Genomic DNA, 27541 nt, shown 5'->3' on the forward strand with positions numbered 1-27541 from the left:
TGAATTTTGCCTCAAATTAAAAGCATGATTGCATCCATAGGCCAAGGAAAAGTCCCTATCCAAATAAAGTAAAACCGCTACTTATCTTGGTGCCCCATCTCAGTTCCTAGCCCTGCCCCCCCCCCACCCCGTTCCTCATGCCTGTGCCTCTGGTGAGGGAAACTTCTTCTAACCTCCATCCATGGCAAATCCTCACCTTCTGCCTCTCCCCCTTCTCCTCCCCTTTAGAGAAATATTCACTGTCCACTGAGTTTGGTCTTGCCCTGCAATCTGTCTCTGTTTTCTTATCAAAACATCCATGGTGGTTTCCTGTAGTTCATTTCTCTAAGTCTGCCTGTGCCGCCTTGACCCCCTTCACAGAGGGACTGCAGCAGGACAGGTGGGGTTTGGACCCCAGTCTGGGACCCTTTGAGAGTCCCCTACCAGCATGAGGTGCGTCTTCCGGATACTTCCATTGGGTAATTATATACTCCTTCTACACACCTAGGGTACATACTGCCAGTGACGAATATTAGTAATCAGTGTCTGGCTCCATATTTGTGGAGATAAATATTTCCCCCATATGGTAAAATCTATATGGAGTTCTACTCACAATGCAAAAAGCAGACAAACCAAACCAATCTTGTCTGCTTTTGTGGAGCTGTGTCTGAAACCTGTCTCTTTATATTCTCACCTCCAGGCCTTGCTCTAGGTCTGCCTCATAATAGAAAGAAAAACAACCACCACCTAAATGGGACTTTTAAAATCACGTTCTCACTGATTACCACACAAAGAACAGACCAAGGTTAGAACCCCACAGCAGCATGTCCAGCTGGCAGTCCCAAGCAAGCATGCCTTGTCTACCTGTGGACCCAGGGGAGGCCGTATCATCCTCTGGAGGAGTAGTTCCTTATTTTGAGGCACTGGGCATTTGTTTTTTCATATATCTATGTGGTGTCGCTCATCTTTGCCTCTCCTCAACCCCAGTACATAAAGTGTCCTGTTTGATGTGCCCAGTTTCACAAATCAGGATATAATAAATTCTATATTATTTTTGTAGCTGAATTCTGCATTGCTATCTATTTTTTTTAAAAGATTTTATTGGAGAAGGGGAACAGGACTTCATTGTTATTGGGGAACTCCCAGGACTTTTTTCTAAGTCAAGTCGTTGTCCTTTCAATCTTAGTTGTCAAGGGCGCAGTTCAGCTCCAGGTCCAGTTGCCATTGCTAGTTGCAGGGGGCGCAGCCCACCATCCCTTGCAGGAGTTGAACTGGCAACCTTGTGGTTGAGAGCCCACTGGCCTATGTGGGAATCAAACCAGCAGCCTTCGGAGTTAGGAGCGTGGAGCTCTAACCACCTGAGCCACCGGGCCGGCCCCTGCTCTCTATTTTATGATTTTGAGGTTATTGCTGTGAAGAATGGTATATAGTTAATATCTTATTTTTCAATTCTAAAGGGGAAACTTGACGACAAGTGATTTTAAAAATTGACCGGGTTCTGTTTCTAATTTGTCATTACTGGAAGTTAGGACACCAGGTAATACAGCTTGTCAAAAATTTCCCCAGTCTGTAGAGAGGCTGCCAACTATAAAATAGCGACATAAAAGGTTATGTTCTTTCATTATGTTTTCAAGTTTGGAGGGAAAAGGCAAAATTCACCCGTGGATCTTATCTAGTAAACTTTTATGTTACAAAATGGACCTGCTGGTTTATCGTTACTCTTTTGATAATGGAAGAATTAAGTCACTGGCATCATCCCATGACCAGTGTTCCCTCATCACAGCTGGTGACATCAGGCCTTGTGTTTCTGGCCTCCTGCTTCATCCTGTGGGCTGGCACTTATGGGTGAATGGAGTGAACCAAGCCTTTTCCTCCTAGGGGCAGTCATTTCACGCTTGTAGGTCATCCACCACACGCCAAACTGTGACTCACTGTCTTTTCTTGGAAAGTCCCTGGCTATGTTGTGCTTTGTCTACTGGATGTGGGACTTTGGAAGTTGTGATGGAGAGTCCGTTTACTTAGCTCAAAATACTAGGGTTTAGTTGTACAACAGATTATTGATCACTCTTACTTCGTGCATGTGAAACAGAGCTGTCTGTAGAAATGTTGTTTACCTTATTTCTGAAGGGCATATTCCAAATAGCATGCACCGTCCCTAGAAATAGCTTGCACTTTAGTCTCACTGTTAAATGAATTATGTTGTACCTGTAATCGATCCCCCCCCGACTCCCCCATCCCCCGAAACCTGAGGTCCTGAGAGTGTTCCCTATTCCTGCTTGCTTCCCTCTGTAATTGTACGTGATTGTGACTCACCGAATCAGGACTGTGGTTCCCAGTCCCTTCTATGGTATTCAAACACAACTTTTGGAATATTTGTGTAGGCAAGGTAGTTGCTTATGATTTTGGTGAATTTCCTTTTTGCAGTTTCTCTATCCACATGTTGACAGTCATCCTCTTCCAGAGAATCATCTGTTACTGATTTCAGAAGAGAAATGTAAGTGCATCTTCAGATGGTATCTGGTGACTTCATGAACGGCACATCTAGTGAAGTGTGGGACATGACTGAATCTTCTAGATATCCACTCTCCAGTGCTGAGCGTCCCCTCACCTTTGGTGTCTATTTGAGACCTAAGACTCCTGTGGAAGGGCTTTTCCTTTCAGACCCGACTTGCTGATCCCTCAGGTTCTGCTCTTCCCTCATCCTGGGGATGATGGGCTCCTGCATCTGTGGATTTCCAATTTTGTCTCATGGTAGGATGTTTGTAGAACAGTTGTGCAGGTCAGTTTTGCCTTCTTTAGTCCATCTTTTTTTAGGATTTGTGTCACAGGATAACCATGATGTGAGGAGAGAGGCTTAGGCAGAGACAAAGGAAGGCGTTAGAAGCTAGAAGAAATTTATGACAGAACTTGAGGACACATACTAACATAGCCAAATTCAGGTCGAGGTAAATAAGATTGCGACATCCTTTAATGATATTTTCAAGTTGGGGGCTGGGAGGAGAAAGGACAAATGTCACTAGTGGATCTTATCTACTAAGCAGTCTTTCCTGCTACAAGATGAAACTACTGATTTACAATTGGGAGAACAGGCCTGAGGGATTATTAGGCTTGTGTTCCGTTCCTATGCTCTTGTCCACTGTCTGTCTCACTTTTTTGTATCTAACACTGGCAGAAGATAAGTATAGGGAATGAATCTAAATTACTTACTGAGAAAAAGGGACCACCTACAAATCGACCCAAAATATTTAGAGTTTTGCTAATGTGAAATTGATCCCTATAAAAATGCTTCGTCCAGAGCATTTTTGTATAATGAGTTGTATAATGAGTTTTCTATCTAATATTTTCATACAAACAGGTGTCTGGTACTTGGAAACTGATGGTAACCCTGTCAAATGAGCCTGTGTTAGCTGCCTATAAGACTTATGGTACAGGGGAGGCAAATGCTTGTTGAGAGAACCCAGGGGAGCAGAAAGGTTAAACGCTTCATATGTTGTCGATATTGGGAGCAGAGTAAATGCTGGGCTTGAAACAGACTGTAAAGGGAGGGTGGGGAAAGGGGGGGCTGTGTTTTGAACCTTTATTGTAAAATTTCTGTCTATGATAATATTTTTCAGCCAGTTGTTTAATCTGCATATTTTTTAATACAGAATTATTCACAATGGTTAGGTGAAAAACATACTCATGTTTTTCATGAAGGTTAAATCTATCTTTCTGGTGTTTGTTTTTTTAAAGATATTGAACAATTTCATATCCAAGTCATCCAAGAAGATGGAAATAAAGTGGTAAATACTTGAAATTCCTTTTCCTTCATAGTGTTTTCCACAAACGGTGACATTTCTAGACTGTTAAAGACAGATTAATGTTATAGAAACATAATATTTTCTTTGTTTGATGTCTTTCAAATTATAGACTTGCTGTTGTAGCATGTGAAATAATACAAGATATGTGAAGGGGTTAAATGTCCCCCACCCCAGCCTCCAATGTCAGTCCCCTGAGAAAACTATTATAATAATGACAGCTTTGTGTAACTCTCTACACATTTTACTTTGCTCCGTGCACATGTACAAGGATTCAGTTGTTTTTTTTACCAAAATAGAATCATAACATATAAATTAATTTGCAGCTTTTCTTTTTTGCTTTTTACCTAATACATCAGGGTATCTGTATTGGTTACTAAATAGAGATATAACTTATTTCTCTAATTTTTATACTTAGATACATATACATACATATAATAAATGAGATCATAGCATATGTGTTGGGGTTTTGTATCGTAGTTCTATTTTCTTTCCTTTGTTTCCCCTGTTCTCCATTCTCCCTCTCCTTTTCATCTTTAACTTTCATTCACAACCTGGTATGTATCCTTTCATATTCTTCTCTCTACCTGTATTACGGTATCTATTACCCCCAACCCCATGGGTTTGTTTTTATTCACTCTTCATTCAATTTTGTGGAATTACCTGCAAGTCAACTAGAATAGTTCCAGTTCCTTCTCTTTAGCAGTATATAATAGTCCCTGGGATGGAAGTACACAGTTTTTCATCTATTTTCCCACAGAATTACATTCACTTGATTGCCAATATTTTTTTTCCCACTTGTTTGCATTAGAAATTGTCTCAAATGTTTTTGTGTCTATAGCTTCACATATTTGGTACATATATACTTGGGGCTAAATCCTCAGGGATGTATAATTGGTGGATATATGCTTTAATAAATTTCAACAGATTTTGCCAGATTGCTTCCCAAAAAATTGGTAACAATTCAGTTTTACAACCAAAGTGTAACAATACTCTTTCCCTCTATCTGTACCACTAATAGGTATATTTGTCTTTCTAAAACATTTCCAATTTGATGGGTGTAAGTTGCTATCATTATTATTTTAGCTTTTATTTCCCTTTATATTCGTGATTTGAGCACGTACTATGCTTATTTGCTATTTGAATTTGCTTTTCTGAAAATTGCTTAGTTGTATCCTTTGTCTATTTTTCTTGACAATTTGTATGAGATATTAAAAATGATTTCCTTCAATATTTAAATAGTCTACATCAAAATAGTCTTTCTCTGAAGGTTTTAATTTTAAAGTTAAGTGAACAAAATGGAAATGGAAAATGGCACTTATTAATATGTATCTACTATTGATTGCCTCAAAGTAAGAGGCCAGGCTAGAAAATGACCAGAAGAAAATGTATGGCTGGAGCTCTGGGCCCCCAGTGGCTAAGTGCATGACAGGGCAAGGTCAGGACTAGTGGTCAGAAAAGGATCAGACCAGAGAGGAAAGACCAAAGCAGAATCCAAAAGCCAGTGTTGGAAATTTAGAGGAGAGAGTTAAATAAACAAGTTGGAGGCAGAAAACTGGGAATGGGCACAAAGAACTGGCTGTTTGGAAGAGGGGTTGGGAGCCCAGAAGACACTGCAGAGAGAGTGAGGGCAAAGTCACTTGTCAGCAGCCCAGAAAGGATCATCCTGGCCAAGACGGTGCAGCCTCAGCATTCCTTCATCCATGTGTCCCTCTGTGGGGCACTTTTGCCCTCATTCTTAAAGGCTTAGACTGTCGCTACTTAAGGCAGTGGGTGGTTCCTCATGTTCCTCACAACAGCCCTGCATGATAGAGGTGGCATTGTAATCATCCCCATATTTACAGAGAATTCTACAACCAAGACTCACAGAGCTGGCGTAGCTCCAGAGAGGGAGAAAACTAACATGTAAACCTCAGTCGCCACACTCAGGTTCTTGTCAGTATATACCTTCATTGGAAAGAGTACCCAAACCTACCCCAACCTAACACGTTTCAGAGAAGTGGAAACAAGATAGTTTGTCCAAGGTTTAGAGACAGACAGGCATGCTTGGGTCTTTTCTCTAGTATCACTTTCCTCTGTCCTAAATGTAGTAGACCTTGGCTAGCCAGAAACAGAGGTGCACTATTCTGCTTGCCCTGTGCCTCCCTCAAGTTCGAAGTTAGCCTCAGTGGAGAAATTAGGATACAGGGGATTTTGGGCATGAAAATGGACCATTCTCATGTTCCTTCTTCTTCATTTCTACTACTTCAACTTGTCTACATTTTTTACTTATTGTCCCAATATAGATTACTTATGCTATATAGCATAAGCACTGAGGCAAGTGAATTCTTAATGCCTTGTGTTAAACTTGTGATAGCCTTGGCAATTGATATATCTTATTTCATTTCCCTTCTTCTTCTTCTTCTTTTTTTTTTTTAATTGGGGAACAGCGTGCTTCTCCAGGGCCCATCAGCTCCAAGTCATTGTCCATAAATCTAGTTGTGGAGGGCGCAGCTCAACTCCATGTCCAGTAGCTGTTTTCAATCTTTAGTTGCAGGGGGCGCAGCCCACCATCCCATGTGGGAATTGAACTGGTCACCTTGTTGTTGAGAGCTCGTGCTCTAACCCACTGAGCCATCCGGTCAGCCGCCGTCATTTCCCTTGTTTTGAACAAGTGTTCCTTGAGTACTATTATGTGCTAGAAACAAAACATTGAATGTTAGTTAAAATGTAACTCTCATAGAAGCACCATAGGAATACAGGGGTGGAGAGTTTTGCCTTTGTTTTGGGCCTGAGGTTTACCTTGGGATCCCATCCTCTGTGAAGGTGTCTTGTTGGCAGAGACCTGAGTGGGTTGTGTCCAGAACAGGAAACTCTGAGTCTCTGTTAACCTAGCTGTTAATTGGTGTTAGGCGTGGTTGGCCTCTCTCAGCAACACCAGCCTGTCTACTAAACTAGGAGTAGAATAAAAGAGTATATCATAAAGTGTTTGGGAAGAGCAAGTAAGGAAATGATGCTTTAAATCTTTTCTGGGAAGACTTTTTATGTGTATGTGTTAGGGGGTGGGGTGGAGGGGGACTGCTAAAAATAAACTATGGAAATATTTACATGTATTATAAAGATAGAATGTGCAAAATAATAGTGAATTCCAGATCTGTTCTCCTTTAAAATCGTTGTTTATTTCTGAAATCTTATGGCTTCTTTAGGTAATCAAAAATTCTGGCCATCTCCCAAGAGAGAGAGTAGCAGAGGACTTTGTTTGGGCTCAGTGGGATATGTCAGAGCAGAGATTATACTACATTGACCTGAAGGTAAAAACTAATCCACTTGCCCTCCTTTTTATAGGTATAATGGAATTTTGACATTATATAATTGTAATTTATTAATCATTGCATTTTCATTGATGGGGCAGTCGGTGAAGATTTATTAAAAATAATGAAACAGGTCAAATATACGGTGATGGAAGGAGAATTGACTCTGGGTGGTGAATACACAATGGGATTTATAGATGATGTAATACAGAATTGTACTCCTGAAATCTATGTAAATTTACTAACAATTGTCACCCCAATAAATTTAATAAAAAAAATAATGAAACAGGGTTGCCATCTGGGGAAGATTGGGGAGGGTGAGTAAAAAGGGAGAAGGAATTAAGAAGTACAAATTGGTAGTTACAAAACAGTCACAGGGATGTAAAGTGCAGTACTGGGAATATAGCCAATAATGTTGTAATAACTATGTATGGTGTCAGATGGGTACCAGATTTATCGAGGTGCTCACTTCATAAGCTATGTAAATGTCTAATCACCATGTTTTACACATGAAACTAATATAATATTGTATATCAACTTTAATTGGAAAATAAAACAATTATTAAAACATTGTTTTTTAAATAATGAAAAGATTTTCATTACTGTTTGCTTCTTGGCTACTTCCTTTTCTTTCTCTCTTTCTCTTGCTCTTTTGTTTTTTAACTAGTGTTTTTGTTGATTTTTTTTGGCTACTATGTCATTCTATTTCCTCTTTTAGAAATCAAGGAGTATCTTAAAATGTATCCAGTTTTGTGCTGATGAGAACTTTAACTTAATGGTAAGTCCAGAGAATGATTGGGCTACAGGAAATTTTATAACACGTCCCCTTCTAAAGAGAGTTGTTATCATAAACAGCATTTTAACATTCTTGATGTGTCAGTCACTTGTGTGAGCAAGTAAAATGGCCCTTGCCATTTTGAGGCTTCAACCCTATGACAAATGCAATTAATATAGGAGATTAGAAGAGCACAAACAGAAAATTTCTGCTAACTGAATGCCTTTCATTAAAGAAACAAAAGTGAGGATTAGTAGAAGGTACTAGGTGTGGTCTTTAAGTGGTAATAAGTCATTTGATGCCAGAGGACTTGTGAGGTTGATAAATTTGAGGATAAGGGAAATAGTAAGAGGGTATAGTTTAATTATTAAAACTCTAGCATGACTTTTGCAAATCTATTTGTAATGCTAGCCTTGAGGTGAGGAATGATAGTTTTATTTGTGATGGACAGTACATTCTTCTTCTTCTTGACTAGGACTAATATTGGTGTCTAATGTAGATTGGTATCATACCACTGTAAGAATTTCATTTATTCCTTCTGCCCCACCCTCTCTTTTGACTCAGCCACTGTCCTTCTGAAGACACAGTCCTTCCCTCCTTATGAGGTCATCTGTGTCTTGTAAAAGTTTATTCCTTCCAATTGGTTTATCATACATCCCATTTATGATACTCAAATCTGAGGCAAAGTTTGCCAAGTATTAGCCCTTTGAGAAATAAATATACATCAAGCTTGTGATTGTATGTAAACTCCAGAATATTCTTGATGTAATTTCTGTGCTGTGAATTTGGGGAATGACCTGTGAAGATAATGATGGTTAAATGTGCTCTTCATGATTAGGTAATTACAGTGTTATCAGGCTTGCTCTGGTTTTCAGAACTCTTGTCACGTAGTAATGTCATTTTTTTGTTTTTCTGCTGATTTTTTGACAGTTTGAAGCACCCTTGGACATATCATTAAGTGACTCAGGATTTAAGTAAGTTATTCATAGATTACTATTAATTTTTACAGATACTCATGGGCAAAATGATTATATTTATATCTAATCTGGGGTATGCAGATAAAAGGATAATTTCGTGTATGTGTGTGTGTATCTTCTTTTGTGTTTCTGTTCTCCCTAGGGACTCTAAGCAGTTTTATCAAGCATGAACACAGGGTTTTTCCATGCAAAGTCAAGAGTATTGACTTTTACAGCCATTTCTTTCTGTAGGGCATCTCCATTTATTTTGATCTATGGAAGTGCCCTTCTCCCTGCGATTCAATAAAAGATTTGATGAGTCAGAGAGAGCTACATTTAGAATCAAACATCAAAACCTTCTTGTTGCCATCAAAGAGGATATCACAGGTCAATCCACTTGTAGCTCAGCTGAGTCCACTGCTTTATTTCTTTTCTATTTTCCTCTTTACACAAAAAGCGACTCCCCCCCCCCACCCCGGACTATTTTGCATGTAGTAAAAGCATGAAACACTTTTGAAAAAATACACATAAAGCCAATAGCGCATAGAAGAAATGGAAGTCCTCTTGAATTAAAGTAATGATAATCCTAAAATTTTAAGTGTTTCACTAGCTTTATCTCATCATATATGAATATTCAGTTGTACTTATTTTGAAACAGTATATGCACTACTCTAAATCAGAAAAAGTTATAAAAATGTAAGCTTTGAAAGTGATATATTTTTTCCTCTGTTGCCCAGCCCATACCATTTATGCACCATGTAGTTTTTTAAATCACTGTTTTACAGAATTTTTTTAACCAAAAAAAAAACCCAAACATGTTCTCTACTTAAATTTTTCACGTCTCTACTTCTGTGGGTATATTTTAGTGGTTACTACCTTTTATGAGGGAATTTATTTTTAAATGCATTCACAATGTCATCTTTTATATTCTTAGACTTGTCAACTTTGGATGTGATGACCTTCAAGACCAAGAGAAATTATCCAAATACCTGACTCTGTGCGTTTTTACCAACCATACAGGTAGAATCAGGGTTGCATTTACCAATTTATTCAACTAGAGTTCTATATAAAATTTAGCCATTTAGCTATATGGATCTTGAAAGTGAAATGTAATATGGACACATTTACATAAGTGATCATGTGGAGTTTTATATACCAGATTATCTTCTCCACTGTCATTTTACATTTTTGCAGTCCACAGGGTTATTATTCTACTAGTTATTTTTTGTGTTATTGTTCTAATAGAGGGCATGGATTCTCATTTAATCAATCTCCATTTTCTCACCTACTTCATCTTTTACCAAAAGACACAGCAATGGGGTTGCTTTTTGCATCAGGCTTACCTGATGTGCTTGGGTTCTAAATCTAAATAGTTGGCTACTTTAAGAGCCAAACTACAACCTACTGAGCTAGCAATCAAAGCTTGACATAAAGTTGTACATTGTACATAGGTAAAATACAGGGGGGGAAACAAGTACCTGAAAATGAAAGGAGAGGAGTATGATTACATGAATGAATCTGGGGGTGGGGGACTACTGATTAACCTTAATAGTTATCTAAACGATCAACTGTAATAATTAAATGTAATAGTTATTTTTAATATCCAGACTTGAGTGGAGTTAAGTAGCACTTGGACTAAAATTGTATTCCTTTAAAGCAAAATTATATGGTATTCATTAAGCCAGCATTTATGATGCACTTACTGTGTGCCAGCTATTGGGGATACAGTGATTAGCAAAACTGACCTAGTCTTTATTAATATAGAGGTTACTATTTGGTGTGCATCTTTCACACTAAATAAGTACACACATTTTATTTAAATAGAAGCATAATAAATATTATGAATGAGAATTGTAGGAAGCCATGAGAGCATATAATGGAGTATCTTCGAATATGTTCTGGTTCAGCCAGTCTGTCTCTGTTTCTCCCTTCCTCCAAGATGTCCCCGCCTGCTCTTCATCATAAAAATTACACGCTTTTCTTCCTCACTCTCATAATTCATCCCATTTTCCCCCCTGTCCATTGCAGGTCTCCTTCAGCCACACGAGGCCCTCCATAAACCAGTCTTGAGAAGTTTAGGGAAGGAAGTGACATTTCACTTGAGACTTGAAGGAAGTAGGGAGAGCAATGGGAGGAGTATTGTAAGAGGAAGTGGAAGAGATGGGCAGGGGCCAGGTAATGTAGGGCCCTGCAGACCGGGGAATGATTTAATATTTCCTTCTAGGAGTCATTAAAGGTTTTTTATTTTTTCTTATTATGACATTTTATTTTGAGAATGCTCAAGCACACAGAAAAGTTCAAGAATATAATGAACATCAATGTGCCTTTTACTTAAACAGTTGTATCATTTATAGTATTTTCTTTATCATTTTCCTTACATATTGGTACCATTTGCTTCCTTTTGACTAAACCATTCAAAAGTAAGTTGCAGGGTGGCCAGATGGCTCAGTTGGTTAGGGCATGAGCTCTGAACAACAGGGTTGCTGGTTCACTTCCCACAAGGGGTGGTGGCGTCCCCTGCAACTAAAGATTGAAAATGGCAACTGGGCTTGGAGCTGAGCTGCGCCCTCCACAACTAGATTGAAGGACAACGTCTTGGAACTGATGGGCCCTGGAGAAAGACACTGTTCCCCAATAAAATTAAAAAAAAAAAAGTTCCCCCCCCCAAAAAAAAAAGTAAGTTGCAGACATCATGACACTTTACCACTAAATAATTCAGCATGTATCTCCTTAAATTAAGGGCACTCTTTTATATAACCTCAGTTCCATTATCACTGAAAGAAATAAATTATGTTAACTAGTAAATTATTTAATATTTAAATTTCCATAATTATTTAAAAATATATATGTATGTATATATGTATATGCATATAAATAAATATATGTATGTATGTATATAACTTTTAAAGTCAGGATCCCATCAAGATTTGTGAATTACATTCGGTTATGTCTTTGTAGTCCTGTTAATATAGACCAGTTCCCAACTCTTATCCTCTGTTGTTTTTTTTTTTCCCTTTCACAACATTGACATTTTGAAGAGTCCAGGCCATTTGCCTTGTGGAATGTTCCACATTCTGGATTTGTCTAATTCTTTTCTTGTGAAATTATTATTATTATCTGAAATTATTTAACTTTTTTCACTATCCTCTACATTTCCTATAAATGGGAAGTTAGTCCTAAAGGCATCGTTAGATTTAGGTTAAATAGTTTTGGTAAGAATATTTCATAAGTGATGTTGTGAACTTTATTTGTACCAGATCAGGAGGCGTGTAATGTCAGGATGTCCTAATATTAGTGATGCTACATTTGGTTCCTTGGTTAAGTGGTAACCACCCTCTGTCTCCCTTGTAAAGGTATATTCTGATCTTTGTGTTAGTGCTTTGGCATCATACTCTGATTGTCTTATTTTCCAACAACTTCACCTGTTGGTTTGGGATTCCTGACAGTCCTCCACTGAAGTATTGCAAGCAGAAAGTGACATGATTAGATATGCAGTTTTAAAACATTACTATGGCTGCTGTGTAAAGAATGGGTTGGAGGAGACAGGAGAAAGAGTTGGGGGATGAGCAGTTAGGATGAGGTTGTAGTCAGACTTTTGAGATGAGGGTGCTTCAACTAGTGTAGGCAGTAGCAGTAGAGAGAATTGGATGGGTTTGAGATGAATTTTGGAGAGGGAACTTAGAAGACTTTGCTATAAAATAGATGGAGAGGAATGATTCTCAGATTTCTGGCATAAGCAAATGCGTGAACAGTGTAGTGTTTTTGGTGGGCCTTAGAAAGGAACATCATGAGGTTTTTTTTTAGATGTGTTAACTGAGAGATCTGGAGCTTTGAAGAGGGGTCAGGACTGGTGATGAATAAATGTAGAAGTTGCCAGACTACAGCTGGCATTTGAAACCATGGGCGGGGTCTAGGATCAAAAGGGAAGAAGTTTAGTTATAAAATCGAGGAACAAAAATATATAAAGGTTAGGTGTAACATCCCAAGGAAAAGGAAAACAAATGTGTAGAGAGATAGGAGTAAAACCCAGTGTGGCATTATAACAGAGGGAGTTATTAAGGCAGAGAGAATTTCACAAAGGAGAGAGTGGTTACTTAATAGGTAGTGAGAGGTAGAGTCCCTTGAGTCTGGCAGGATGGAGGAATCTGTGAGTAGTTTGTGTTGGGTGATTAAGGTGATTTTTTTTGCATGTTTTTTTTTAAATTATTAGTTTCAGGTGTACAAAACAATGTAATAGTTAGACATTTATACCCATGATAACCCCTCTGCTACCCGTCTGACATCGTATATAGCTGTTACAGTTCCACTGACTCTATTCCTTATGCTGTGCTCCACATCCTATGACCATATATATATAAATTATAATCAACATTCATTATTATTCAGCTTCAGATTCAGGTGTACACTGCAGTGGTCAGGTACCTAGACCATCCCTGAGGTGGTCTCCCTAAAAGGACAAGTGTCCATTGGATACCCTACCAAATCTTTACAACATTATTGATTATATTCCCCAAACCGTCTTTTATATCCCTGTGGCAGTTTTGTGGTTACCAATTGTTAAGGTGCAATTTTGATTGTGATGGGTTAAGTACCATGTGGGAGTGGAAAAAAATCATAGCAGCCTTTGTACACAGGAGAGAGGCAATGGCTGGAAGGGGAAGTAGAATTAGGAAATATTATTTTTAAGATGGTAGAGACTCCAGTATGTTTGAATGTTTACAGGGTATCTAGTGCCAAGAGAAAAGATGACAATACAGAGCAAAGAGGAATAACTGGTAGAGTGAATTTGCTTAGAACGTGGATGTAATTGGGCTCATGTGGAGAGACCAGGATAGGTTCTTCCTTAGTAATTCACTTTGAATCTATTAGATGTAGACAATCACTTCAGACTTTTATTCTATGAAGCTTTTATTCCTTTTCATTTTACTTCTATAGGAGTTCCTCATGAATAGTAGCAGCTTTCATTTATAAATGGGCTATCTATGACATGTTTTGTTTAACAAAATGTTAGGTGTATCTGGCATGAGATGTGAAAGAGTCTGTTTTTTTCTTTCTCAGAAACATCTAGGAGAATAGAAAATGAACCTGCTCTTCACAGTCAGCTTAGAAATGAAAAAACTAAGCTTATTTCAAATGGGATGCTTCCAGATTTAGGCCAAAACAAGCCAGAGAAATAACCTTTAGGATTTTGACTAATAAGGTGTCAGTTTATGTATTTCTCAAGTTGCTCTTAAAAAATTATTTTTCACCTTTGTGCTCAAACAAACAAAAAGGTACTTCAGCAAAGTAGGAATGGAGAAAGGAACAACTAGTCTAATTCCTGTATGGCTCTCTCTATAATAGAGAGTGTAATTTTCCAGAAAACAAAGTTAATAAAAGGAATGCTGATAGACTCAGGGCCTTATACAAACTCAGCATATTCCACATATTTATATTAATACGCATTAATATAAACTAATATATTAATATGTATTAATATGTATTAATTTATATTAATGATGCTGCTATGATAATATTTGATGTTCAGTTGTCACATATTGGTCATTGGGAGTTACTTTCACCATTACTTCTTACATTCTGGAATGCATCTTCATTTTGAATTTTCTGTCCTAAGAAATGAAACCCGCTACCTTGCAAGGAATTAGAGATTACAATCTGGATGGTGGGGGTGCTCATGAGAGCTGATAGTGGGCAAAAGTGCTGCTGTTGTTGTCAGGCCACTTCTGTATTAAGATTATGAGTTCATATAGATTTTTCTAAGCTTTCACAGTAGGAGGGTGAATCAGAGACTTCCTAAAACATTGAAAGAAAGAAAATGTTCTCCTTCCTTCCATGACTGATAGTTATCCTTGAAGCTGAATTTAGAGCTATCTTGTGTGTTCAGAGTCAGTGGCTGTAATTTTTTTTTTGTGTGTGTGTGTGTGTGTGCACTACCTATTGGGAGGTAGTACTGGATGAAAAGTGTAAATTCTTCTTTCTGCCCATATAATTTTAAGGGTTGCTCTTCACAAGTTTCCAGAATTAGCTCTGTGTTTTAGCATTTTGTAGAGACTTTTACAATGAGATAATTTCCCTTGGACAACTTTGTCCTTAATAGCTTTCATTGTCCAAATGGTTTCCCGAAGGCTAGCCAACGTGGAGATGTTATCTTCATCATTTATGAGTATTTATTAAGCATCTCTGGACGCACCATTAAGAGCATGCTTTGTTTTTTCAAACTGTGACTTCCTCCAAATGTAAATAACAGTAAAATTATTCTGAAATAATGATAATAGCAGCTAACCTTTATCTCACTTAATTCTCATATAAAAATCATATGAGGTAAGTTCTATATTTTCTTTATTTACAAATGAGGAAATTAATTAATTTCCTGAGGCTTAGCTAATTTAATTAATTTGCCTTCAGTAAATGTTAAAAATACTGATGCCTGAGTCTCACCTCCAGAGATTCTGATTTAGTTGATCTAAGGTGGAACCTGGGCATCTATGCGCCCAGGTAAGTTTAATGTACCTTAGGGTTGAGAACCAGTGCTCCAGAGCTATGTTGTTCAATATGGCAGCCACTAGCCACTGCTGGTGATTTACATTTAATTAAAATTAAATAAAATGAAAAAGGCCACATTTTATTTTTTTTTAATTTTTTTTATTAGTTTCAGGTACACAAGACACAGTAATACTTAGATATTCATCATTTATGTCCCTCACACTGTGTGAACCCCCCTCCCACATCCACTATCCCTCTGACATCGCACAGAGCCATTACATTTCCACTGTCTGTATTCCTAATGCTGTACTCCTCTTCTTGTAAGTATATACATACATATATATATGTGTATATATATATATACATATATATATAAAATTATAGTTGGCACTCATTATTGTTCAGCTTCAGGTGTACAGTGCAGTGATCAGACATCTATATCATCCCTGAGGTGGTCTCCCAAATGGGACAAGTGTCCATCGGATACCCTACAAAATCTTTACAACATTATTGATTACATTCCCCAAATTAATTTTCAAAACCCCGTAGCATCTTGTGGTTACCGACTGTTTTCTAATCCCCTCACTTTCCCCCTGATCCCCACCCCTCTCCCATCTAGCAACCCTCAGTTTTCCTCTGTCTCCAAAACTGTTTCTGATTAGTTCATTCACTTATTCTTTTAATTGGGTTGTTTGTTTTTTTGGAGTTGAGTTGAGTGAGTTTTTTATAAGTTTGTGATATTAACCCCTTATCAGATATATCATTGGCAAATATCTTTTCCCATTCAGTAGGATCCCTTTTTGTTTTATTAATGGTTTCCCTTGCTGTGAAAAAACTTTTTAGTTTGATATAATCCCACATGTTTATTTTTTCTCTTACTTCCCTTGTGCGAGGGGATATATCAGTAAAAATCTTACTCCGGGTAATGTCTGTGACGTTTCTTCCTATATTTTCTTCTAGGAATTTTATGGTTTCAGATCTTACATTTAAGTCTTCAAGGCATTTTGAACTTATTTTTGTATTTGGTGTAAGGAGGTGGTCCAGCTTCATTTTTCTGTCCAGGTTTCCAAGCACCATTTATTGAATAGACTGTCTTTACTCCACTGTACATTTTTGCTTCCATTGTCGTAGATTAAATGGCCATATAGGCATGGATTTATTTCTGGACTCTATTCCATTTATCTATATGTCTGTTTTTATGCCAGTAGCATGCTGTTTTGATTACTGTAGCCTTGTAGTATAATTTGATGTCAGGTATCGTGATACCTCCCACTTTGTTCTTATTTCTCAAGATTGCTGAGGCTATCGGGGTCTTTTATGGTTCCACATAAATTTTAGGATTATATGTTCTATTTCTGTGAAAAACATCATTGGTACTTTGATAGGAATTGCGTTGAATATGTATTTTGTCTTAGACAGTATGGACATTTTAACTATATTAGTTCTTCCTATCAATGAACATGGTATGTGAATCCATCTATTTGTATCTTCTTCCATTTCTTTCTTCAGTGTCTTATAATTTTCTGAGTACAGATCTTTTACTCCTTTGGTTAAATTTATTCCCAGGTATTTTACAGTCTTTAAGCAATTGTAAATGGGATTGTTTTTTAAATTTCTCCTTCTGACATTATTGGTATATACAAATGCAACTGATTTCTGAATATTAATTTTATATCCTGCTACTTTACTAAATTCATCTGTCAGCTCTAACAGTTTCTTGGTGGAGTCTTTAGGGTTCTCTCTCTCTCTATATATATAGTATCATGTCATCTGCATATAATGACAATTTGACTTCCTCCTTACTGATTTGGATGCCTTTTCTTTCTTTTTCTTGTCTGATTGCTGTGGCTAGAGCTTCCAGCACTATGTTGAATAGAAGTGGAGAAAGTGGGCAACCTTGCCTTGTTCCTGATCTTAAGGGGAATGGTTTTAGCTTTTCCCTGTTGAGTAAGATGTTAGCTGTGCGTTTATCATATATGGCCTTTATTATGTTGAGATATGATCCCTCTATTCCCACTTTCTTAAGGGTTTTTATCATAAACGGCTGCTGGATTTTATCAAATGCTTTTTCTGCATCTATTGATATGATCATGTGATTTTTATTTTTCATTTTGTTAATGTGGTGTATAACATTAATTGATTTGTGAATGTTGAACCACCCTTGCATACCAGGGATGAATCCCACTTGATCATGGTGTATGATCTGTTTAATGTATTGCTGAATTCTGTTCACTAATATTTTGTTGAGGATTTTTGCATCTATATTCATTAGAGATATCAGCTTGTAGTTTTCTTATTTTGTGGTGTCTTTGTCTGATTTTGGGATCAGGGTGATAGTGGCTTTGTAAAAAGTGTTTGGGAGTCTTCCCTCCTTCTGGATTTTTTGGAAGAGCTTGAGGAGAATAGGTGATAATTCTTTTTTGAATGTTTTATAAAATTCACCTGTAAAGCCATCTGGTCCAGGGCTTTTGTTTGTTGGGAGATTGTTGATTACTGATTCAATTTCCCTGGTGGTAATCAGTCTATTCAGGTTTTCTGTTTCTTCTTGAGTTAGTCTTGGAAGGTTGTACGCCTCTAGAAAATTGTCCATTTCTTCCAGATTGTCAAATTTGTTGGCATATAGTTGCTCATAGTAATTTCTTAATTTTTTTTTTGTATTTCTGCGGTGTCTGTTGTCACTTTTCCTCTTCCATTTCTGATTTTATTAATTTCGGTCCTCTCTTTTTTTTTAATGAGTCTGGCTAAAGGTTTGTCAATTTTGTTTATCTTCTATAAGAACCAACTCTTGGATTCATTGATCTTTGTATTGTTTTTCTGGTTTCTATTTCATTTATTTCCACTCTGATGTTTATTATCTCCTTCCTTTTACTCTCTTTGGGCTTATTTTGCTGTTCTATTTCCAGATCCCTTAACTGTGAAGATAAACTCTTGATTAATGATGTTTCTTGTTTCTTTAGGTAGGCCTGCAATGCTATAAATTTCCCTCTTAGGACTGCTTTCGCAGAATCCCATAAATTTGGGGTCGTCGTGTGTTCATTTTCGTTTGTCTTGAGATATCTTTTGATCTCTTCCTTGATCTCCTGGTTGACACATTAATTATTTAGTAACATGTTATTTAGCCTCCATGCATTGGTGTGTCTTCCAGATTTTTTCCTGTAGTTCATTTCTTATTTCATAGCACTGTGGTCAGAGAAGACAATTGGTATGATTTCAATTTTCTTAAATTTATCAAGACTTGTTTTGTGGCCTAACATATGGTCTATCTTGGAAAATGTTCCATGTGCACTTGAGAAGAACGTGTATTCTGCAGCTTTGGGGTGAAATGCTCTGAAAATATCAATTAAATCCAACTGGTTCAATGTGTCATTTAAGGCTGTTGTTTCCATATTGATTTTCTGTCTGGAAGACCTGCCCCTTGTTGTCAGAGGTGTGTTAAGTCCCCTACTATGATAGTGTTACTGTTGATCTCTGTCTTTATGTCAGTCAATATCTGTTTTATATATTTAGGTGCTCCTATGTTGGGTGCATAGATGTTTACTAGGGTTATGTCCTCTTGTCAGATTGATCCCTTTTTTATTATATAGTTCCCATCTTTGTCTTTTAATATGTTCTTCATTTTAAAGTCTATTTTGTCAGATATAGGTATTGCAACTCCAGCTTTTTTCTCATTTCCATTTGCATGAAATATCTTACTCCAACCCTTCACTTTCAGCCTGTGTGTGTCTTTTGATCTGAAATGAGTCTCTTGTATATAGCATATACAAGGGTTTTGCTTCCTTATCCACTCAGTCACCCTATGTCTCTTGATTGGAGCATTTAATCCATTTACATTTAAAGTGATTATTCATAGGTACATAGTTATTGCCATTTTAAAATTTGTAGTTAGATTGTTTTCATTTTTCCTTTATTTACAGAAGTCCTTTTAGTATTTCTTGCAATGCTGGCTTGGTGGTAATAAATTCCTTTAGCTTATTCTTTTCTGGGAAGCTCTTTATTTCTCCATCAACTTTAAATGATAGCCTTGCTGGATAAAGCAATCTAGGTTGTAGGCCTTTGGTTTCCATCACTTTGAGTATCTCTGCCACTCCCTCCTGGCCTTCAAAGTTTCCGTAGAAAAGTCATTTGATAGTCTTATGGGAGTTCCCTTGTATGTAATCCTCTGTCTTTCTCTTGCTGTTTTTAGGATTCTCTCTTTGTCTTTAAGCTTTGCCATTTTAACTATAATGTGTCTTGGTGTGGGCTTGTTTGGGTTTATCCTGGTTGGAACTCTCTGCACTTCCTGGGCTTGTATGTTGGTTTCCTTCATCAGGTTAGCGAAGTTTTTGGACATTATTACTTCAAATGTGTTCTCAATCCGTTCCTTCCTCTCTTCACCTTCTGGTATTCCTATAATGTGCATGTTGTTTCTCTTGATGTTATCCTAGAGGTCTCTTAAACCATCTTCATTGTTTTTTATTCTTTTTTCTTTCTGTTGTTCTGTTTGGGTGATCTCTGCTAACTTTTCTTCTAAGTCGCTGATTTGATCCTCTGCTTCATCTAACCTGCTGTTAATTCCTTCAAGTGAGTTCTTTATTTCAGTAATTGTGTTCTTTAGTTTTAACTGGTTGTTCATTATGATTTCTACATCCTTCTTTATGTCTTCTCTAAGCTCTTTAAATATTCTTATCATCAGTGTTCTGAACTCTGTCTCTGATAGGTTGGTTACCTCTGTTTCATTTGGTTCCATTTCTGGAAGTTTCTTCTGTTCTTTTATTTGGGATATGTTTCTTTGTTTCTCCATTCTGGCTGAGTCTCTGTGTTTGCTTTGATTTATTAGGTAGATCTCCTAGAGTTCTTAGTTCTTGCTGGGTTATCTTATGTAGTATGTGTCCTTTATATTTGACTTGCACTACTTTGTTCTTCTCCTCTGCATGTGCTCCAAAGGTGACTCTTGTGTTGTGTATATTGTCCTGTTAAAGAAGATCTTTAATTGCTTTTCGCTTGTGAGTAGGTGGGGTTAACTCCTAGGCTGACTAGTTGTGAGACTTGGCCCTGCCCACCACAGGGTGTTCTGCTGCGTGAGGGTTGACCACTTAAATGTGGTTTGGTCTCTGTGGGCTCTTCTGCCTGTAGAGAATTCCCTCTGGGTGTGTTACTTGTAGGTCAAACCCGGTAGTACTCTGGTTTGGTCTGGAGTTGGCCTCTGTGTATGTTGAATCTTGTGCCTCTTAAGCTGAGCCCTGGTAGGGCAATTTCAGAACAAAGCAAATCACCAAGCACAACAACAACAACAAAGAAAAAATCAAATACCTTCACATGTAAAAACAACCAACAACTCCCACTCAACACAGGCAAAGCTATCAAAGATATAAAGACAAAACAAAATAAAACAAAACCAAAAGCAGTGCCAGTCTTGGCTTAAGCCCACCAAGTAATCTCCAGGTTGTCCTCTGCTATATCTAAGAGTCCTCTGCGTATTGTGCAGGCAGAGCCGGTCAACTGGTGCCCAGAGTGACATTGGAACTGCAGATTTAGATGCGTGGGGCTGAGGGGTCTGGATGGTAGTTTCTACAAAGTCAGTGTATTTTCTGCCCTTGCCTGCACATATGCACACTGAGAGTAGCACCACCAGCTCTGTGTCCAGTTCTCCTGAGTCTTAGGGCACTTCTTCCGTGTGTGTGTGTGTGTGTGTGTGTGTGTGTGTGTGTGTGTGTGGCAGGCGGGAGATTTCTGAGCTGCTGAAAGCCCAGAGCTGCACCTGCCGCCTACTGCTGATCCCTGGGAGTGCCACTGCAGTTGTAATTGCCCAGTCCTAGGCAGGCCAGAAAGGGTGGGGGCTGGCAATGGAAGGGTCTTCTCTCTCCCAGCCCCGTGGTGTCACACTCTTCCCGCAGGCCAGAGAAGGTGGTGGCTGAGGGTGGAGGAGTCTCTTCTCTCGTAGCCCAGCAAAAATCACACTCTTCCCAGCCTCTTCCCTGGGTCAGAGCTGCACGCTAGTCTTCCTAGAGCCTGAGCAATAAGGCTTTTTTGTAATCTGACACTACTCCTCAGTTCAGGGGCCAGTTTAAGTCTTTGGAAGGGTGGGAGTAGGATTGGAAGAGTGGGGGGAGGGGCCCAGGTGTGGAGTTTGTGTCCTTTGTCCGGCCTAGGACCCAACTGGAGGTCTCACTGAGGTTATTGCCTCAAATGCTGGATATGCTGCCCCCTCGGTGGGAGAGATCAGCTGTGGGATGCAGGGAAAGAGCCCACCTCCTGGCTTTTGTGTTCTCTGTTCCGTCCTGGGATCCTCTGCGTCTCTGCAGCTGTGGATGCCGGCCGCATTTCCACAGCCACAGGTGCGGACCTTGTTTCCACTGCCACAGATGCGGGCTGTGTCCGCTCCCTTCCCTCTTCCCCTGCGCACCCAATTTGCTGACCTGCAAGTAATCCTTGCACGAGTCACTTAGCTGTTCTGCGTGATGAGCAGAGAGTCCTTTGATGGGTTATATGTCCCCTTTGTGATAAGATCCGTAGGAGCAATCTAAAAATGCGCCCCGCTGCCGCCATTCCTATGACGTCATTCCAGTACAGCATTACTTTTATTCTTAGTGTGTCTGCTGTCATTTTAAGGAAAATGACATTGTGTGCTTAGTAACCATAACAGTAATTTTATATCTGACAGAATTATTACTACTTTTATCTAATAAATCTAGTCTTTTTTGTTTATTTTGTATTTAAGATATTGCAATAATATGTACTTCTAACAATACATTGCAGTCTTAAATGTCATTAAAAATAGGCACAAATGGTAAATATTATAAAGACTGCTTATAATAATCCTTAAGCGGCCTTCTCAGGGGCTTTTTTCCTACATGATTCCTTGCTAAAGAAACTAGTACAGTATAACACAGAAAATACTGAGATTCGCTGAAGTAATGTAATGATTGAATCCACACAGCTAATTAAATATTAGCTTGGGGACAAGAACCCAGGTTTCCAGACTCCTTGTCAAGTTCTTTTCCACCAGGGAAATCTCTTATTTCAGTTAATCACATAAAAATTGTCATTAGACTGAAGTTTAAGCATAATGCCCGCATTTGTAGGTCATTGATGGACATTATCTAGCTATCCATATAGCAACAGTCTCTGGAGATGATGTGTGATTTTGCATATTGAAGGAAGTGGGAGGGCTGAAGGTGTTCTGGAGGGATGGCTTAAGGGAAGGCCTAGAAAGGTCACTCTATGCCAGGAGCTCTCTCCTTCGCCCTCGGGCCAAGGCCCTTTATGACCTAAATATGGGTGGGTAGGGGGCTCACACACCATGTTTGCTCTTATTGCCCCAATTTGCCTTTCATTCTAGATAAATAAGACTGGAAACTTTCTGTAGAGAAGAGACACGTTTTAGATAAATTAGGGTCTATCGCTCTTAGTGATGACTGGAAGACAAGCTAGCTAAGAGGCCAGAGTAGTGTGTGTCTGTTAGGGGCATCTCATGAAGCTCTGGACACTTCTCTAGTCTCCCATGACATCCTACCTAGAATTATCTCCATTCACTTTCCTACCCTTCAGTAGCCTACACAGTACACTGCTTATGGTGGGTGCTGAGGTGTTGTGAAACTGAAAATTGTTAGTAGCTTGTTAATGTACCATTTCTAGAACTCGGAAATAAAAATGAGGTAAATTGAGGCAGGACATCTAAAGGAATGGAAGTAAGGTTAAGTGGTTTAGGAAACTTTTTATTTGTCTATGATTCTACTAAGCTCTACTAAATACCTTCTTACTTCTAGGAAGTTTGTGTGTATGTTACAGCCCGAAGTTTGACTCTTGGGAACAAATCACGTATTCGGTGTTTTACCTTCATAAAGGTACTTTTCATTTATTTTGTATTTTACATAATCACTTTTTCCAAATAGTAGCAAATTTGATACATTTTAAAGTCTTATTACTTTGCAATAAATTTTATCAGTACATTCTGTATCTGTATATATTCTGTGTATATTCTGTGTATATTCTATATCTATTATAGCTGTATATATTCTATATCTATATAATACTTATTTCCTGAAGAAATACACTAGTGATAAATATTAAGTTAGCTAATTATTTTCATGTAGTATATATTTTTTATCCTGACCTATATCTTTTTCTAGGCCTATAAATCAATCTTCCAATCTTAATGGATGTATTTGCCCAAAGTGTGTTTCTTTTTTATTATTACTAATTAGAAAGTATCAACAAACTTAACTTACAAAAGTATGGAAGGATTTCGTTTAAAACTTTCATGGTCTCAGAACTTAACAGGTCTTAGAACTAAGAAACATTTATTTCATTTCACTCATCGGTTGCCCGAGAAATTGATATGTCCAAGTCAGCGTGGGGAGCACAGTGAAATTCCCAACCTTTTCCATTTCTGAAGTCAGCCACAGTATAACCTCTAACAGTTTAAGTCTCACCCATGCTAAGGAGTATTTATTTTGTTTGTTTAGTTTCTTCAATTAGTGTTTACATAGTCTATAACGTGGGTAGAGTTAACATTTTTTACAGATGGATTTTTTTCAAAATGTAAAAAATTTTATGCCAGGCCACTCTGCAGTTTACTATTGTGTGGGAGTGCCTAATGTTTTCTTCAGAAGTTAGTTTGAGGTAACAAAGTTCAATACTTACTCAATAATAAAGAAACTGAATGTAACTTCTAACTAACCACATAGAGATGCTTTAATAGTGTAAGTTTGATATTTTGTGGAAAGTTTTCACACATTTTCTAATGATTAATGATTGATTGTAACCAGTAAATAAAACTTTTCTGAAGATGAAGAGTTAGAAAAATGGAGAGTGAAGCCTAATACACTGAGTTTAGTAAGCATTCTACTACCCTTTTTAAGTGACTCCGACACGTCTCAGAGCATCTTAATGACTTCAGGGATGTGTCAGTGAGCCACCTGGTCTCCTCCATCTCTTGGATCCTTAAGTGGATTCCTTTGGATCCTTCCCTCTCAGCACAACCTACCTGTTAAGGTCTAAGATTATAGAAAAGGAATATAGGAATAACTCCTGCAATGTGACTGCTCTCAGCTCATGCACCTTCAATGCTGGCTTTTGGAGAATGATAGGGAACCAGGAGATCTAGACGTTAAAGAGACTTACTTTATCAGTGTCACAGGTAGTAAATGTTGCGAGTATTACATAGAGTCACTGCCTTGCATGGAATTCCAGCTCTTTGTTTCTTAACATGCTTTCTCTGGCTTCATGTTCATGGCTTCTCTCTCCACAGGGCACAGCAAGACCTTCACTGCTGCTCTCCGGAGTGCCGACTCATGTGTGACACAGGGCATTACTTTTCTCAACCTTGGTGAGTGAGAGAGAGAGGCATCTGTGTTCTGAGCCATCCTTCCAGTACATGTCCTTTTATATCGTCCTTTTGTATCTCATTTTCTTTTCTGGGCACCCCATTTTCTCATGCCTCTTTGGGACTTGGATCACTGACCTTTTTGAAGCCTGATAGGAGAAGGTTTTCTCTGGAAACAACCTCTCCCCGCCCCAAATCCATCAGCCTTTTTATGGTGGGGGAGGTTTGGGAGGAGGAGTACATCTCTCTTTTTAGAGAACCTACGCTGTGAGCTTTCTTACGTTTTTAGTAGCAATCCTAAAAGCCATTTGTTTTTATAAAAATGATGACAGTACATGAGGTGTTCCCTTTTTAAAAGCCCCTGAGAAATAATACATGATGTCGGTCCTTGAGTCTGGAGAGGACAAAGGCATTGGGGAAATGGTCCATTTCCCTGTTGCTAATTGCTAAGAGCTTCCAAATCCCCCAAGTGATTTATGGATCAGCTGGAGTGAGTTGTTTTTCGCTGAGTAAATATGATAAAGGGAACTTGAGTAGTATTAAGGGAGTCTATGAGGAAGAAAATAAAGAAGGGGTTTATTGTACTGCTCCAGTGCAAGCAGCTTCACCATGCTAGTTGGGGCACAAACAGGTCAGCACAAGACTAAACTCAACAATTGCTTGCCTACGTGTGAGACATGGCACAATATTTAAAAAGGAAAAGCTACTATCATGACGTAAGTTTAGGCAGTTGTGATGTGAGGGAACTGGGCAAACTTAGAACCAAAAAAAATAAGAATATCCATGAAAAGGTTTTTTGTTTTGAATGATACTATGGGTGAGATGAGATATCTTATGCTAAGTGGGCCAGTATGTGGCACATTTTATCGTGAGCTCTGAACCTCTGGGAAATTGCCTTGGAGAGGCCTCATGCTACTGCTTCCTGTGGTAAGAGGGATAAATACAAGATTTCTGTCTTGGGCCTGGGACTTGATTCTTATCAGCAATGCTATATATGAGCACCCCATCTCAAGCGTCTTGTGGGAAAGTTTCCACTAAAAACAACTTGGCATTTTGTGAGGAAAAAAAAAGTTATCTTTTTTTTTTTTTTTTTTACCCCTGGGAATGACTCTTGAAAATGGTAGGCATGATTTAATCTACGGTCTTCAGAATGAGAAAAGCGAAGTACCAGAGCTTTGTGAAAAGAAGCTATTTTACGTAGGTCAATGTTCCTTCTTAAACACATTTTACTTGATAGACACAAAATTGTACCCAGTTAAAACTATTCTAGAGGTAATTTTTATGACAACAATATTGCTTTTTTGAGTGATGTATTTTTTTTCTAGTAATTGCATGCAATGTTTCAAAATGTCACCTGATCAAAAGGGGTTTATATTGATTGATATTAAATAACAGAGTTTTTTGGACATTTTTTGTGACTCCCCAAACACCTCTCTATAAGAAAGATATGTTTACAAATAAAAAGCTACCATTTTAAATGAGTATTATATGCTGTTTTACATAAGTTACCTTGATTATTACAATAATTCTGCTTGGTGATGATATCCCTATTTTACAGACAATGAAACTGAGGCTTAGAAAGGCTGAAATGTGTGCTCAGGCTTCTTTTAGTGTCTCTGATCAGGGGCACTATATTAGTTTCGTATTGCTGCTGTAACAAATCACTATAAATTCAGGACTTAAAAAAAACACAAGCATTCTCTTATGGTCCTGGAGGTCAGAATTCTGAAATGAATCTTGAGGAGCTAAAATTAATATATGGGCAGAAATGGTTCTTTCTGGAGACTCTAGGGAAGAATGCATTTTTTGCCCCCACTAGAGGTTAGCAGTTCTTGGCGTGGGACCATATCACTTCAATCTCTTTCGTCCTATGGTCTTCTCTTCTATAGACAAATCTCCCTCTTACAAAAACATTGATGGGTCCGCTGGATAATCTAGGATATTCTTCCTGTCTCAAAATCCTTAATCACATCAGCAAGGTGTCTTTTGTCACTTAAAGTAATGTACTCACAGGCTCTGGGGATTAGCCCATCAACATCTTTGGAAGCCACCATGCAGCCTACCACAAGTAGCACTGACATCTTTGGTGCGACAGTAATTCTTTGTGTGAGAATGTCCTGTACAGTGAGGCATTTAATGTCCCGGGAGCCCCATTCATTGAATGGCGGTAGGAACCCCCCTTCCATCCCAATGATTGTGACAATCCAAAACACCCTCAATATATTTCCAAATGCTCCCATCCCAGAGACATAGTACCATCCTAATTAACTGGTTAGCCTAGGTCATTTGATGTCCAAATCCATACCATTGTGCCCTACTATATTATTATTTGTGTTTTGCTCTTTTAGGTTTGCCATAATTATATTACTGCAACCATTTGTGCTAAGCACTTTAATATCACTTAATCCACAGTGACTGAAAGGACACTTATAAGCCAGTTGGTTAGAGTTTTACATCCTCTTTCCCTTCCTTTGCACACAATGCCTCCTATGCAAATGATTAGCATATATTTCTTCATATAAAGCTCTTCATATAGCTTCTTAGAAAAATGAGTTTCCAGTTGGCTCACTTATAATTTAAATGTTTTATCTATATGAAATTCACTACTATTATGTGAGTTTCTGTTTTCCTATGATCCTAAACAATTATTGGTACTTCTACCCTCCCATTCACCAGAAGTCTATTTTTATACCTTGGTTCAATCTGTATACAAATGTTCTTGGTACAAAAATATGTAGTGCAGGGACCATGAAGGTGTGAATTGTAGGCAGCTAGCTATGCAAAAAAATAAATTAGAACTTCATGAAGTGTCAGAATGCCTGCGGAGATTGTTTTGATGAGTATCAATTTAAAGTTTCTCTAAGCAAAATGATGATGATGACGATGATAATAATGATGGCAACAGAGATGAGGATGACTATGGTGAGGAGGATGAGTGGCCAAACACAGGAAACTAA

The 27541-nt window shown here is 38.1% G+C and overlaps 1 protein-coding gene across 3 annotated transcripts in view; it reads left to right on the forward strand.

Moving 5' to 3' along the window:
- Positions 1–27541, forward strand: part of GSAP (gamma-secretase activating protein) — a 94474-nt gene that overhangs the window by 23096 nt on the left and 43837 nt on the right. For 2 of the 3 annotated variants that reach the window (XM_081079189.1, XM_081079190.1), the window contains 8 exons: positions 2404–2473; positions 3712–3761; positions 6962–7066; positions 7785–7844; positions 8772–8815; positions 9732–9817; positions 23026–23103; positions 24510–24587. In XM_081079189.1, coding sequence (XP_080935315.1) covers positions 2404–2473; positions 3712–3761; positions 6962–7066; positions 7785–7844; positions 8772–8815; positions 9732–9817; positions 23026–23103; positions 24510–24587 — 571 coding nt within the window. The remainder of the gene's footprint in view (positions 1–2403; positions 2474–3711; positions 3762–6961; positions 7067–7784; positions 7845–8771; positions 8816–9731; positions 9818–23025; positions 23104–24509; positions 24588–27541) is intronic. The other variant, XM_081079191.1, reaches the window with a different exon arrangement.

This window comes from Rhinolophus hipposideros (assembly GCF_964194185.1).
Source record: "Rhinolophus hipposideros genome assembly, chromosome: 18".
In the NCBI taxonomy this organism is placed as follows: domain Eukaryota; kingdom Metazoa; phylum Chordata; class Mammalia; order Chiroptera; family Rhinolophidae; genus Rhinolophus; species Rhinolophus hipposideros.